The following is a 17023-nucleotide window of genomic DNA, read 5'->3' as shown; positions in this document are numbered from 1 at the left end:
CTTACACCACAGCTCGGGTGTTTGGTGGTTTCTGTCCTGTAGTAAATCAAAGGGCTATTTAAATCACAAAACCGGCATTACAGTACTTTTTTTTTTTTTTGAGGGAGGTTCACTCATTCATAAGAGGGGAGCTTTTCATTTTGAGCCCAGTCATATTGTTTCATAGTCCTGCCCTTCAACTGCCAACTGGACTTGGAGAGCAGGACTATGAACATAAAGAAAAAGGAGAGGAAATGGTTCTAATAATCATCTGCACTACAGACGGTTTCCACTCTGTAGGACTTCTTCTGTTCCACTGGCACCTAACAGGAAATGTTACAGCCTGCGTGAACAACAAATGCATCTGAGAAAGTGGTAATTATACCTGAGGTAATGGTTTTCCTGGTTCTAGCCAGATTATGGTGTCTTTTGAGCCGCACAGTGTGGGGACTTTGTTTGATGTTTCCGACAGTGATAGCATCACTGCGGAGGAGCCGGGCATGGTTTTGATTGATTTTCCTTTTGATTCAACTTTATTTCCATTACTCAGGGAGAGAAAACATGAAGCAGTACAAATGTTCCAGCTGATATTATTTCTCGATGTGAACAAGTTGTTCTGTACTTTGTCTCTGTACAGTCATATAAGAGGTTCAGGCAGGTATGTTTGGAGTATGTGTGTCGGTTTGGGGTTGAGTTCACTGTGGTGTGTTTGTATGCAGACTGAGGTGTCCTGAAATAGCGTCTTGTTAAAATCTTCCCTATCCCGTCTCATCATCAGGTTAAAAATTAGTTTTTAGAGGTCATTGTGCTGAAAGAAATGGTAAAACATATTTCATGCCTCAGAGGAAGATAAACGTTTAAACATAATGTTTCATTTAAATGTAGCGATCGATCAAGAAAGTGCAAATGTATCAACTTTCCCTTCTTGTGGTGCAGAATCTCATTTTAAGGTGAAATGTTCCTTTATGTTCCTTCAGGAACAGGCAATATGACCTGGCATTAACATCCCTACACAACATCTAGCATTACTCAGTACGCCTTTGCACTAGCTTCCTCTCTTCAGGGTTGTGTGGTACGCCTACACTCACTCACTCAGAGGTTGTGCCGTTCACCTAACAGGTAGGAGTATCGCCCTTTTTTTATTTGCTCCCTGTTGCCGTGCAGAAATAAAGCTGACATGAGGTCAGTTCCTCAGAAAGTAGCGAAATGTACAAATATAGCTTTAAGTGAGCTTTTTATCAGGCAACCTGTTGGCCACCAGCAGCGTTTATCACTTAAGATTGCGTCGCTCTGAAGTTGCCAGCTATGACTTTGTCACTCATGCATTTGGATTCTGCACACTAGATGGATCAATCACTTTCATACGTCCCCCTCCAGTCTAAAATATGTTTTTTCTTCGTGTTCCTGCAGTTGAATGTTTGAGCTTCAGTGCAGAATGATGTGTGTGCAGAGTCTGACACTACAAAGTTGTTTTCACATCCATCGCTGAAAGTTGAAAGTTTCTCTGTGTTTACTGAAAAACGATTTAAACGAGGCCGGCCTACAAGATTTGTGACATCACACACATCCTGGTCCAACATCAGGATACACAAGTGTGCTGTGGACACTTGTAGCCTCCAGATGTGTCCAGCAGTTAAACTTCTGAAATGAAGACTATTTGCATTTCATATATTCTGGATTTCTTTGTGATAGAGAAACCATGTCAGACGCACATCAGAGCAGTTTTGTATGTCATCATACATGATGAGAGCGAATCTTAAACTGCATTTATTTTCCTTCAAGCGCGATGCTCAGAGTTCCTCTCATTATAACATGTGATGTCTTTATTAGGGATGGGACGATAAGAGATTTTATCCAGATCACAATAAAAAACACACATTTTTATTATCAGGATAAATGTTAATTGAGATAATCCTGAATATCCTCGTATGAAAGACTTGAGAAAGCTGTCTAGCTCACTGATGCACGGTCCTTTATTGGTTTCCTGATTTATTATTTGTATATCCTAACTAATCAAATCAAATCAAATCAAATCAAATTGTATTTATATAGCCCAAAATCACAATCACATTGCCTCAATGGGCTTTACAGTCTGTACAGTGAGCGACATCCTCTGACCTTAGACTTGCCATCTTGATGGAAAAAAAACCGACCCTTTTAACAGGAAAAAAAAAGAACCCACTTTCAAAAGAATGGCCGAAGGCATTGCTCACACATTGTATCCCCACAAAAACGAGTTAACTCTGATGTGTGTAACGTCAGGGAGATGAGGTCACCACCATTTATTTATCTTTTCTAAAATAAAAAGATGTGTGTCCTTCCTGCGATCCTTTTGTTTCCTAACAGCTTGTATGATAACAGTGATTTTTAGTTTTCGTTTGAAAGTTTTCAGAATATTTTTCATGATTATTGGGATAATATTGTGAATCTCAAGGATAATCATGACATGAAATGTTCATACCGTCCCCTGCCGAGTCTTTAGCGCTACACTGTGTGAATAAATACTTAGTAGTTTAAAAGGCACCACCAGAAGGTCCGGTGAGGTTCAGGAGGTTAATGAGGTCCACATGGTTTAACAGCACACCATTAAAGTGTTTGTACAGCTAATTGTGCGTGAAAACAGTCTGTTGCTTTTAAATGTATTCATGGTGCTGATATTGAATTTAAAGAGCTGTATATCCTCTTAATATCTAATGGCATCATAAACACATGGGAGAAAATGTGAGCATCCCTCGCTGACCAATCACGATTCTTGCGGTCTCTATGTGGTATCTCCACAGCCCGGATGTGTAGTAACATTTATGAGGAGGTTTACATGAGCTCTGGCTCAGCCTCCTTACACGTCCTCTGCAACCGCCTGACACCAAAGTATAAATCTGACTTTAGCCTCTGTCTCTTCGGCCCGGTCCATCGAGCTTTAAAGCAAAAACCCTTAGAGGTTATTTCTGTTACAAGATATTCTGGCAGCCAGAGGAGGTCTGTTTTTAAGGAGCAAAGCTTGTGTAACTCCTTTTTTTGAAAATAGTCTTTTGTAGGATCTTACATGCACACCTACAATTGGCACGGGCAACGCTATTCATCCCACAACACTCAGTGTGCTTCCATGCCATACATGTGCTCTACATGTATAACAGTCTTCTTACATCTCAGTGATTGCACAAACTGTCTTTTGTCGGATGCGGTTGCGGAAAACATGTCATGGAACCAGTTTATGAAACTGAGTCTTCCTTTACTTTGTTCAAACCTTGATGCTACTTTGTTGAACATTAAAAGAACAGACACTGGGGCCCATTGCCGTACCCAATCTGTCAAGCCATCCAGAACGTGAAGTTTGTGAAGTGTGCAAGAGAACACTGCAATGTGCCTCTAGCTTGACTGCTGCTGGTGCCGTGCGTTTCATCCCACCTGTCTCAAAGTATAGCACACCCATTTCCAAAGCCTTCACTGTGGCAGCATCACAGTTGGAGTTGTACTCATCGTGAGATGCGCTTGTGATCAACAGATAGGTGCAGCACGTGTGATATGCTAATGTAGGCTGCATCCTTTATTAGGCTGAGCTCTGGTACGTGCTCGGATTTATCAGAAAATTGGATGTTACTGTGCATGAAGAATCATCCTGTGCACGGTTGTACTTGTAAATGGAAGCAGTGATGACAGAAATAAAACAACAAGCAGATGGTGTCGGGTTTTTTCAGATGCAGTAAATGCTGCAGCCTCCCCAAGGCTCTTTCACACTTTTCACTTGTCGTATTACAACAGCGCCCCGAAAATAAATTGCAAAGTCTGACAAAATTTGGAAGATTCAAAAATAGTTTATCAAACTTCTGCTGTTCTGTGTCATTTACCCTGGTCTGACAGCAGCTTTATCAATTTGCCAAAAGGGTTTCAAGCCTCAATCCTATTAGCTCAGCCCGCAGACAGTGAGCCCTTTAAGACTGTGAAATGTTTTTGTTAGCGACGTCGGTATGCTAGTTTATAGCTCAGTTCATAACATAAGTATCATAACCATGTCTGTAATCCTATCCCTCACGCACAGAGTGGAAGAAGTACTCAGACGTTGTACTTGAGTAGAAGAATTAGAATCAAAATATACTTAAAGTAAGAAAAGATTAAGTACGCATCGTGCTGAACGGCATATTTCAGAATAATGTGTATTGTTTTATCGGACTGTTACTATCAAGGCATTAATGTGTTCATCTATCTTGTAAAGATGGTTTAACTACTTAATGTAGTTTATCTGCTGGGTATCTTGTGAATTTCCCATCAGGAATAAATAATGTTTCATCTTAGTTTTATAAATATGAACTATGAATGAAATGTAGTGAAGTAAAAAGTAGAATATTAGCCTCTGAACCGAAGTGGAGTAGAAGTATAAAGTAGCAGAAAATGGAAATACCTCAAAATTGTCCTTAAGTACAGCAGAGTAAATGTTCTGCCTGCCACCACTGCTGACACACACATTTCTACCACAGCCGTTTGCGTCGAGGCGAATTGTTTTATCCTCTTGCATTTTCTCAATCCAAACTGAATTATTCAGCCTTGCATTCAGCCACTTTTTGACATTTGAGATTTATGGCCCACGTGGGTTTTTGGGCAGGGAATGCAGTTCGATATCCTCGGTCGGCATGAAGATGAATCCAAATATCACTGTTTGCCTTCATTGCTGCTGCAGTATTGATTCTTTAATGCTGTAAACCTTGACTAATGTCCTCACCCAACATGTTAGCGAGCGGTGGTCCTCCTGCAGCTGCACAGCAGTTCAGCTCCAGAAATTTGCTATCGCTCCGCGTTGTGACTCCCGCTTCATTTTTTTTGCACCACTTCCAACATCTGAGGACTTTTTCTCTCATCGTTTGTGGCAAAGGACCCAAGCAAAGGCAGTATCTCTCTCTCAGCCTCCACTCCAGAGCCTGTCAAGCTAGATAAGGCAAATTGCTGGTGTCTGTGCTTTAGTTGTGTCCTCCTGCCACTCCTTTCTTCATTACAAGTGGGGATATGTCGTCCCCTAAATCTGAAGTGCGTCTCTATCTAGTGTAACATAGCTGATTCTTATTGGACACAGCCAGAGTTCAGAATCTCAGAGTGTACTTACAGAACAGCTCACGCACACGGTCCATTCTGAAGCACCGAGAGGTTTCCTGCCCACTTTTAGCCTCTATCATAGTGAATCAGTGGGAGCCTGTGTGGTATCTTAGAGAATGACACAGTGCAGAGGAGAACAAAGAAGGACAGGGTGCAATTAAGACACTCTCCCGCTCCTCCCTCACCAATCTCTGTACTCTCTCTGTGTCACCAAGGTGACATTGCTCAGGGTGCTCGAGTTTTTTTTATCAGGTATGGAGGCTCGGCCTTGCGTTTGTACCATTAATCATCATGGACGCTGTGATGTTGGCAATAAAGCTTCTTTTTCCTACTACTGTACATGTCTCAAATTAGCCTTTATCAAACAAATGATTACCTTCTGGAGTAATTCTAAGGAATCAGTTGAAATAACGGTCATCAAATAGTGAATATGCGTATTCAGAGGAGGTGGAGAGGTGGCCTTGCAGATTTGGGCGATGTGTAAAGGTGAATTATCAGTTCTACACACCGGGAGGTAGGCAGCGCGTGTGAATGAAAAACAGAACAACAGCAATTTTCTCTCCTCGCTCAAAAATTTCTGTAATGACTCACTTTTCTTTTCTTTTTCTGCTTTATTTTCCGTGATAGAAAATGGCCTTCATGTTTGATCCACATCTCTACACTCACAATTACTATCATTTTTTGGATGGTTTTCAATATCCCCTTGGCAAATTCCGTGTTACTGCCAGAGTCTAACTGTGTCTGAGTGTTTAATAATGTGCTAAAAGCTGCGTGACATGCAGTTACATTACATTACGGGCTTGCTAGATGGAGCAGCGTCGGAGTGATCTCGGAGCAAAAGAGACAACAGATTCTCAGACTTTCTGAAAAAGCCTTTTTCCCCCTAGGCCAAGCAAAAAACAGGGATTTTATTTCCCCCCCTTTCACCAACGTCTACCGAAAAACTCAAGCACGCCTCCACACATTCGTTTGCTAATCAATGAGCAGACACATCCCTAATGGCTGATCCACTCAGCTGCTGTATTTTTACATTGACTTGAAATCTCCTCTGCAAAATCTGTCGAGGGAGCGCTGCTCGTTTCAAACTGTGAGGAAAACAAAACTTGGCCAAATTGTATAAATTTCACTTCTGCTTGTCTCACATAAGGTTAGCTGTATCCTATTTGCGAGAAAGTGTTGCTTACAGTTTCATAAATGTCCTCGGCTTTGACTCAGACAGGGTAAAAGTAGAAAATATGATATGTTGAGTGTCTCCAAAGTCATTTTAGTCCACACTCTGTAGGAGTCCCTCCTGTTCAGCCCGGGGCCTTGGATAGTCGGAAGCCAAATTCCCATCAGTGCAGCTCTCCAGCTGAGACGTCACAAGCTTGATCCTTGCAACAATCATCAGCAGTAATGTGTCATGACCAAGTGTCCTTGAGGGAAGAAAGCTGAACCTTAATCTGCCCACTCACTTTAAAGTCGAACCAGTTGAACTTGTGTGTGTGAGAAAATAAAAGTGAAAAAGTATAGTGTCCATACCGAGTGTGCCGTGATCACGGGGGGGCAGCTGATGATTAATTATTGTACTTAATCCCTTCCATTACGCTGTCTAATAGCCTATGGTAAGACGTGTGTGTACAGTAAACTATGATGGAAGTGTAAATAGAGCGGACCGCGGCGCTGTGCCAAAATGACCTCAGCATTAAATGTGTTTTCCTTTTTTTTTTTTTTTTTTTTGAAAGCTGAACGTCAGCCAAACTGTTAGACTGCTGTACCGCTGCAACTGATCCATGTCCTGCACACTGCATTAGGCTCCTGGATATTACAAGCGTCTCTGTCATTCCGGAGAATGTTAAGGAGCTATTACACAAACAGACATTGAAATTCAAGGCAGATTACAAAGCTTATTTGTTATTTGTAGCTATGTTCCTGGGTGCAGCGTCAACCTTCCGGCTCAGCGAGAGCTCTCATCACGCCGTGTGTTTCATTCAGTGAGCAGACGCATGGATCACAGTTCAATTAGAGTCCCAAGGTCGCGCGTTTGATGGCGTCACGCATAAAGCCGTCCCCCGGACCTATTTGTCTTTGTTAGAGGCTCGTGTGTAATGCTCTCGGATACAAAAGACGGATTGGTCAGATCGTCCTGTCACGAGTCTCGCCGGACCGTGCCTTCATTTGAATTTGCCCTTCAATCAATTAAATCAATGAAAGGAACTAATCAGAGAAGGGACAAGCAGCATGGCGGCACGCTCGATTTCACATACATCGAGGGTTACGATAGCTTACGGGATAACGCTGTGAGAGAACGACATTATGTGGCCATTCAGCAGTGCCATAGATTCACTAATTAGGACAGAGGCAGTGTGAATTCAAACAAGTTGCTTGATGTGAATAATTAAGGGCTTCCAGCATGCACTTCTTCCCTTTGATGTGTCTTTTTCCCCTTTGAAGAGAGTCCCACTATATCAGTACCACCCCCTCCCCTAAAAAGCCAGTTATATCTGCTTCTTGTTAAATTATTAATCTGTAGTGACTCACCAAATTTGGCGAGTCCTCCCTGAAAATGTATGCACCGGTATTGGAGGTACACTGCGATGTATTTATGTTTACCACCTCTGTGTGACTCGGGGAGATGCGGCTCTCTGTCAAGTTGAAAGGACGTTATTTTACATACAATTTATTTGAGCTTTGAGGAAAGTTTCCAGGATCCCCTGAAGCAGCTCTATAATAACAATACAAAGTATTAGGGTATATCGGCTGGATTGATGGTCAGCTTGTTGCCTGCGTGCCGGCTCTGCTACTACTGCATTTAAATCAGATCATTATCTTATCTCCGCTCACAATAACAAACAAAACTAATTCAATTCATTTCCTAACTTTTATTCAAAATATATTACTGGTGTGTCCTGACGGCAACCTTCCACACCTCTGAACTATAATCGTCCTGCTGATGGACGAGGATCCATTTGGCAGTTGTGATAAAAGGTGCCTGGTTAGTGTTCGTAGATCCAAAGGAAGGTAATCACCTTGCTTTCACCTCCATTTTCAAGTTTGTGAAATGACACTTGGACTGCAATAACTTGAGACAGCTACAGCACACTTTATGGGTGTTGAGAACTAAAGTGAGATAAATGCCTTAATATATTCTGGCTATTAAGCTTTATACAGCAATTTTATTGATCTATAAAATGTCAGAAATCACAAGTTTAAATTCAGATTTAGATTTTTATATATATATATATATATATAATCATAAATATATATAAGCAGGAGATGGTTAGCCTAGCTTAGCAAAACGACTGGAGGAAAAGGGGGAGAAATAGTACCTCAAACCACAACTTGTCATTTTTTGATTGTTTGCACAAAAATTAAACAAGTGAAATGAAACTTTAATTAGGTAAGCTTAATTTTGAACTTTAGTCAGGCGAGGTGTTTCCTCTTCCTTCAGGTGGATACCAAGCTAAGCTAATCACCGCTGAGCTCCAACTCTGTATTTAAAGGTTTAATTTGGACTTTTTGAGGCGAGGCTGCACGAGGCACTTCATGCAAAGTCAGTGTATTACCGACAGTAGATGGTGGTTGGCACAACTCCAGTCTGGAGAAATAGACCAGGACAGCGGCTGAGCAATGCCCTGCTGCAGACAGGGAAGCAGCAGCAAAATGTATTTTATCCACCTAAAAAACATAAATGATCAGTTGAGATGCGGGCTATATTTAGAATATCCTCACCACTTAACCTTGCTGTCAGACAGCCTTTAATGGAGGGGACCTAAAGCTGCTCTCTTCAAAGCACCAGACTCCTTTAAGAAAAACAGCTATTTTACCTTGCAGAAAACAGGAGACGCTCGTCTACCGCTGCCTCAGTCAGTCGTGGTGTTGTGAGACTTGTACTTGTTAGTTTGGATCCAAACTAAACTTAGAACACAGAAAAGTGAGTCTTGTGAAATTTCTCATCTCAACTCATATACTGTTTATACTCCGAGACCTTTGCTTTTCCTTTTTTTACACATGAAATCTGTTGGTATTTCTTCACAATGTTAAACATTGTTTTTGTAAATTGAATGAATGCATTTTCCTTTTCTGTGCCTCTCTTATAAAAGAGATGTGTGACGACTTCCTTGCTAGATAATGAGACCGGTATTTGCTATTAGTGAAAACTCTAATTATGTTTTCACACTCGCAAATAACTGCTGCTTTGTTTCCCAGGCATTCTGTACAAAGGCAGCGGGGAGAACCAGTTCATCTCTCTCCAGCCTCCTGTGATCTCTACCGTCATGGGTAACGGGCGGCGCAGAAGCATCTCGTGCCCCAGCTGTAACGGCCAGGCCCAAGGCAACAAGCTGTTGGCGCCGGTGGCTCTGGCGTGGGGCATCGACGGAAGTCTGTACGTCGGAGATTTCAACTATATCCGACGTATCTACCCATCTGGGAATGTCACAAGTATCATGGAGCTCAGGTAAGATGGAGGCCTCTCTTATATGAGTATGTAACAACTAGTTTGCTGATTTAAAGAAAGAAAACAGGATTTATTGTGCAACCTGTTGACTCTTTATCTCTGTCACTTCACCAAATGGTAGGAAAGTGTTAACCTTTACATTTGCATCAAAGATAAAGATATTTCATTGTAGTGTTTTGTGCTTTAAATGTATTATATGGATGTTTTTCCAACTTAAAAATACAAGAACAAATAAAAACACACAACAAACTGTAGATGACCCCTAAAAAAAAATACGTCCAGTTAAAGATGTTGGACCCCACCTAACATTCCCACATTTAGTCCTCCATGTGGCGAGGGAGACTGAAATGGCATGGTGGACAGACTTGCAGTCACACACGTCTTTCCACTACCCATAGAAATTTGAAATCTTTTCCCTATCCATCTCCATAATTAGGAAAGACATCCTGTCTTCGCCGTGTAATTGGGATGATTTACGCCCTCATGCCAAGTTGGCTTCTCCCAGCAATGACTCTGATTCGGCCAGTTGGCTTATTTCATAGTGGCAGATGTTGATTAAATGTACATTGGGCCATCATCTTTCATGAGACACATACATGGCAAACATATGAAAACTGCCTTGAAAGGACACAGGTCAGCACACTTGTTGTGCATTACGTGGCTTGTTACTTAGTATTAAGATTACGAGGGTTGAGTGATTTAAAACGTTGCTCTCCATCTCATAAACCTTCCAGTTAGGGCTGCAAATAATTATTTAAACTGGTCATTAATCTGTTAGTTCTTGATTAATTGAAAGTTTTTTTGATCAATTAAATGTCAGAAAAATGTTTTCCAAAGCCCAACATGAAGTCCAAAAAAGTTGTTTTTGTGCACAACCCAAAGATATTCAGTTTACTGTGATGGAGAAGTGAAGAGACCAGAAAATATTCACATTTAGAAAAAGCTGGAATCAACTTAAAAAAGGACTCAAACTGATTAAAAATCAAAATAGTTGTTCATTCATTTAATCAGTTAATTATCGCTCCTCTACTGCCGATGTACCTGCGCAGCGATCATCCACTACAGGGCAGTTATCGTGTGGAGTGTGCAGCAGTATGAATGGAGGCAGCGAGCTGCTGTGAAGGAGCTTGCATGCTCAGCAACGCTTCCCAAGATAAATAATGGTTTAAGAAATGGTTCATGTCTCCAAGCAACTGTTTTACTCTGTTTACACGGAGAGAAGCACAAAACACTACTATGAAGGCTCGCATTAGCCAAATTAAGTTTCATCTGACATAAAAGAAACACCAAGGAAAGCTGTAGTCGCATCAGACGGTGGCTGCAGTGCAGATTTAAACCAATACGGTCGAAATGATATATAATAACTTCATTTCTTGCTGAAAATTGCTTATTTTGTATCTGATATTAGTTTCCTCCAAACAATCAAAGACTAAAGTGGTTGCAGTTTTTGGTATGTATGATGAATGCCTGTTATATAAAAGTCCAAATGCTTCATTTGAGATTCCCTGGACCTCTCTCAACTGCTGTTAGCATAAAGTCTGTGTTTAGATTCTGGCTTCAGTGGCCAATATAACAAGTGGCAGAATCAATATTTCAGTATGAGTGGTCAAATTGAGAGAAACAATGGTAATGCAGGACGGGCTGTATGCAGATAGCAGTACATATTTTCCTCTCTGTGGGTTGTATCTCTCGGCCACAGTCCCGCTTCTCGTCTTTCTGCCAAACTGATCGTCATTGCCTGCGACTTTCTCTAGTGGCTGTGTTGATTCTTCAAGGGGATACTTTGACTTTCTGAGTTTTAGCTGTTTGTTTTTCCTCACTGGAAACTGTAAAGGGGGGGAGGAGGCAGTGCATTTTTTGGCTAGACTTTGAGTCCTTGTCAGCAATTATTCCTCGTGGTTTCAATGAGGAATAAGAAGGCTTTTAGCAAAAGGAAAAAAAAACAAATCAAGCCAGTAAGTCATTTTTATGACAAGAAAGCTGTCTAATAACAACCTTGAAATGAATAGTAAAGGTATCCTTTTGAGAATTACAAATTTCATTGTCTTTGTTCCTTCTCCCTCTTTTCCTGCTTCCTCTGTTCCCTGTCGTAGAAACAAAGACTTTAGACACAGGTAGGTGTGTTATCTCAGTGCACGTGATTTAGTATTCCTCGTACATCCCCATCTGTATCATCCTCTCCTTTTAAGTCTATGAATAACTCTTTCTTTTACGGTCGCCTTTAGCATCAGTGATTACCATGTGTAATTATAACAAACCAATTATAGCTTGATTACATCTAAACAAGAGGAAGAGTGAAGACGACGGTCCGTCAGAGTCAGTGCGATGTGGCTGTTGATGAAATGGCTACAACGTACACAGCAACATTTAGTATTTCTAAGTATAAATATAAAAAAATAAGTCATGTAAATATATATATCAACACTGACAGTAATGTACCAAGTGCAATGCAGTCCACTACAATGCTGCTGCAATAAACAGTGCCAGTCTAAATCTTATAATTACATTTATAGCGTTGGTGGCAGATGCTCTTATCCACAGGGGCTTACACAACTGCTTTGTATTCATGATTAAGACTACAGCATCAGATCAACTGAGGATGCACATTGGTGGCAATTAGGTTGTCCCAGTGATTAACTGGACCGTAGCCGCCAGAGGTGCTACACAGAGTAAACTGGTGTAACTCTGTTAAGACGGCTGTCAAGGTGGTGTCGTCTCTGCGGTGGCGGCTGGATTATGTGATATGGAAATGTGACTTTGGTGTGAATTTAAAATCCAAACCACAACTATTCAATTGGCGGCCTGTGGGTCGAACACAACCCTGTAACAACCTCAATCTGGCCCTTTGATCGTTTCATTACGGGGTGATTAGCCCGTTCATTTGTGATGTCTGATGTTAAGCACAAAAAGCTCTCATTTCATTACAGTTTTAATCCAGGCAGAGTCAAATTTAATAAAAAGAAAATGTTAAATGCAACTTAGTGTTATTAAGAATGCACCTATCCTCTAAGATTAAAATGCAAAATGTTTCCTGTTCAATTGTGAAAACTAATAAGCAAAGTGGAGTAAACACAAATAAATAATTGCATCGTTTTATGTCTCTTGTTAAATCTTGCCCTTCTGAAAGAGTAATTCAACGGGCCTGCAGAGACGCTCCCTCAGTCGTCTCCTGGACGCTGCAGCAGCTTCCTCCTTCTTTGTTTGACTACATGATATGTTGTCTCCTCCTCATCTGATTCCAGCAGCTCGGATCAGATGCAGTACAGTTTTGATCGATGCCTGTATCTGAGAATTTCTTTGTAAGCTCCGCACGACCACCAGAGAAGATAAATAAAGCTGTCCGGTGCAGTGAAGTGCATCATGACTCGTAATCTGTCACCAAAATAAACTTTGTAGTTTTGATTTTCCTCTAACGATCCGTGTAGACGACGGAGGATAGATGTCCACAACCGACCACTGTCAGTCCATGTGACTCACTGTATGTCTCCTTTAGTTTTGTTTTTGAGAAATTGGCTTTTTTTGGTCCTGACCGAAGGAAACAAACGACAGGTGTACGCGTAACCACTCTAAAGAGAACTAAATTTGGTCCTGATGCATAATTCAAAAGAACCTGGTGACATGCTTCTTTGGGCTTCAGCAGATGAAAGAGCACGGGACTCGTTCAGAGACGTTTATTCAGCTGTTTCTTTTAAACCTGTGTTAAAACAACTACAGCTGTAACCAATGATTATTTTCATTATTGATCAATCTACCAGTATTTGATTAATCATTTAAAAAGGATTGTGACAATGCTCATCAAAATCTAATGTCCAAAGGGACATCTTGAAATTGCTTCCTTTGTCTTTTGTCAGTCTAAATCCCAAAGACTCTCTGATTTCTATCAGAAATGACAAAGAAAAGCACGAGACTTGTATAAACCGACCCGCTCGCCTGGCGCGCAGGTCTGCGCGACACAATGTTTAGACTCGTGAGGTGTGCACATTGACCCGTCTCTGAGTCATGACAACCTCCTCTGTGTAGGTTCGCAGAAGCATAATTCCAGCTAGACAGAGAAGCAGATTGAGGAGAGATTGCTACAGGGCCCGGTTTAACTGTGGGCCGACTGTAGTCAGGTGATATTCCATTCTTGGCAGGAGTACATGTAGGCCAGCAACAAGGTGTTGAATTTAAAGTGAGCCACTACATGAGGCCAGTGAAGGGAGCAGAGATGCAGATTGACATGCCAAGCTTGAGCAGGTTGTTACTATGAGGGCTGCTGAATTCTGGATCAGTTGGACGTTTCTGATTGCCTGCACAACAACCAGGACATTGTGATAGTCCAGTCAGGACGTGACTGGCACCTGGTTGACAACTTGGGGCAAGAATGATGGAGCATGGTGTAGGCTAATCACAGGTGCATTAAACCTCAACAAGCCACAGTTAACATCTGATCTAGTGGTCAAATCAGATGTGGTTCTGGTACTGATGGGTGTTTCAGGCCATGGTTTGAGGTGGTGTTATATACAGTGGTAAACAAAATATTCAAATAAGACCGCGTAATAAAGTCTTACAACTCCACAAATGTATTTTTATTGCAGGGCTGTTATATTGGACTGAATAATGTCATCCAGGTGTTTCATTTATTGTGTCCACCCCCTAAAGGTCGACCGTAGAAGAAAGAGTTTCTAATGTACGTCTCGCTGAATTCTTTATAGGAAGTTGATCGCAGCTTCCTATTTTGGCCATTTACTTTGACTCATAATAGCTGTCAGATTTTATGGCTCCATCTTCATCATTTTACAAAGATGTTTCATTGCCACATTTATTTTGCCATCACATTATCCCACTTCTAAAGCCAACCAGTATTGACTGAGGTACCATTAAGCTGGAGTACAAGCAGAGAAGCCATGTTTACGACTGCACTGTAAAGCCAGCTATTTTTCATGTTAACTGCCTCTGTTTTTAGCTTTTTAATGGCGCTTAAGCACCCGCTATGTATCAACTCTGCATTAATAGAAGAGGTCAATAGTTTTTTTTAGTACTTTGAGTTTATTTGAAAGTCACATAAAATGATTTAATTTCCTCAAATCCAAATCAGTCAACGATGTGTTGTGGAGTCTTTTGATTCCTAATGTTTGACACATTTGCTCACTGATTTGGGGTCAGATCCATTATGAGACAGAACTAGACGCAGTGCCATTAGTTGTTGCACTTTGTTAACATAAGCCAGTCATTTTTTTTTTGTAATTCCCAAAGGCTTTTCGCCACAGGGGAGTGATAACAGATGAAGTGATCTGGCTCACAATTTGTCGTTTCTGCTTTGTAAGCTGGGAGCCCACTGCTGCGGTATCCTGTTCAATTCTGTTTGACTTCCATCTTTTCATCCCTCTCCCTTTCACGTTGTCTTTTATTTTTCATTCACAAACATTTCTGCTGTGGAAATTCTTCAACGTCATTATTTCATTCTACTGTTCATTAACCACATAAATGACGATGTTGCTGCTGATTTAAAAATTGATAATAAGGTTTATATTTTCACCAGCAACTGGACTGGAAAAGAAATGACACTTAATAAGCCATTTACAGTGTGTGTTTTAGAAAATACCACGACAGCTTAAATGCTAATAACAAAACCTGATGGAACATTGGCATCAACTTCCTGTCATTTCTTTTAATGCAATTTAAACAATACTCTGAAGACGGCTCCTTTGTGACATTACACTTGAAACAATGTGTGAAGGACGCAGGACGTGCTGTTAGAAGTAAAACAATGCACCTGTCTATATTCATTTCATTGTTATGAAAGGAATGTTTTTGTGTTTTCTGTCGACACAACTTCAAAATCTAACGCATTCTCAAAACATGTAACCTCTGGAGAGGCATAATGCACAAAACTCGCTATAATATTCCTGATTCTGTTTTATTCAGAGGGAAAATGAGGCAAAATTTCATCAGGGGTCAGTTGGGGGTTTATAGTCCACAGCTATTTTAGAGATTATTGCATGAGATTACTTTAGTATAAATTAGCACCATTAAAGGACTATTTGGCTGCACTGTAAAGGAAAGAGCATCTAAAGAAAAGTTTTGCATGTCTGCAAACTAAAGGCACATTAAATAATATATAACCAAGTTATTGTCTTGAATGCAGTAACAACCCGGCACACCGGTATTACCTGGCCACTGATCCAGTAAGTGGCCAGCTGTACGTGTCAGACACAAACTCCCGGAGGATCTACCGTCCGAAAACCTTAACCGGGACCAAGGACCTGCAGTCCAATGCAGAGGTGATGGCAGGAACTGGGGAACACTGTCTGCCCTTTGATGAGAACCACTGTGGCGACGGAGGCAAAGCTCCAGAGGCCTCTCTCACTGGGCCCAAAGGTATGGTTTAAAACTAATGAAGATGTGGGACTGAAATGGAAGGGCGGGACGCGGTGATGGGTTTTCTCAGTCAGGAGTGGCAACTGCTAAATTTAAATTTATGTGTGCCACTGGGGTCGGTGCCAGCTGCTGGCTGACTGATTTTTTAATGGATGAATGTGAGTTGTGGCTCATGTGTTGAAGTTAAAGTAAGCAGTGACTGTCGAATAAGAGAACTGATCCTTTTGTAAATTAAAGCTGCTGCCTAAAAAAAAGATGTTGTTGTTTTAACCTCCAGAAATATAATGCATAATTTATTTTTTTGCATAATTGGATATTCCACTAAATAATCATGTTTACTTGAAGAACTGTGACTTTTTCTTTTCTTACAGCTCTTGTGAAAGTCTGCAGGCCTTTAAAGATTAAAGTAAAAGCAATTCACAAGTCAATACCTGTTATGCACATCCAGTAGTCCATATTCAAATAGCACATGGCCATTTGTGCATGGATTGCTCACTTTTCCATAAATTCTTCTGGATGAAAAGGCCAAGATGAATTGTTTTGCGCTAGTTGTTGCCCACTCTGAATGCCAACTGCAATAGCACAGCTTCAGCTGGGTGATAAAGGCTTGAGTGAAGGCAATCTGAGGGAGCGACTCTAATGATGGAGTGGGTGGAAGCCGAGACCAGAGAAGAAACAGCAGATGGCTCCATTTTTTTCCCCTCCCCTCAGACATTTGGTGAACTCTGCTCAAATGTGACACTTTTCATCTGTCTGAGAATCTCAGACTGTCAAATAGCCAGCTCCCAAGGATTCACCGTGGGCTCCCTGGGCTCGTCAATGTTTTAGCAGAAAGCAATCTTGTGCAGACCTAGCCACAGGTCAAACCAAACCACTCACCTTCCATAGAAGCTTTTAAAGACTTCATTGAAAAAGAAATCATACGCTGGAGGTAAGGCAGAAGTTAAAGCGCATTCAAAACATTTTAAATCCTCCCAAACTCTTTCGCTATACATACATGTTCCTGAGATCAGCGGGTCTCCGTCTTCTGAATTCAAGCCGACGCCGCAGCATGCTGAAGCCATCGCGGTGAATAAATATCAGTCTGCTTGCATGTGAGGTATGATTGAATTCCCATAGGTGCTGGTCTCTATTAAGCAGCACGGTGACACGGAGAGCGATGTG

The 17023-nt window shown here is 41.2% G+C and overlaps 1 protein-coding gene across 5 annotated transcripts in view; it reads left to right on the top strand.

Annotated features, from left to right (window-relative positions):
* The window catches only part of LOC311257087 (teneurin-3), a 156281-nt gene that overhangs the window by 124657 nt on the left and 14601 nt on the right, over positions 1-17023 (top strand). For 3 of the 5 annotated variants that reach the window (XM_084352532.1, XM_084352530.1, XM_084352528.1), the window contains 3 exons: positions 9250-9499; positions 11593-11613; positions 15627-15859. In XM_084352532.1, coding sequence (XP_084208658.1) covers positions 9250-9499; positions 11593-11613; positions 15627-15859 — 504 coding nt within the window. The remainder of the gene's footprint in view (positions 1-9249; positions 9500-11592; positions 11614-15626; positions 15860-17023) is intronic. The other 2 variants (XM_084352531.1, XM_084352529.1) reach the window with 1 other exon arrangement.

This window comes from Pagrus pagrus (assembly GCF_965226575.1).
Source record: "Pagrus pagrus genome assembly, chromosome: 5".
Taxonomy (NCBI): domain Eukaryota; kingdom Metazoa; phylum Chordata; class Actinopteri; order Spariformes; family Sparidae; genus Pagrus; species Pagrus pagrus.
Note: the sequence above shows the minus strand (reverse complement) of the source record. Positions and strands in the feature narration are given on the sequence as shown.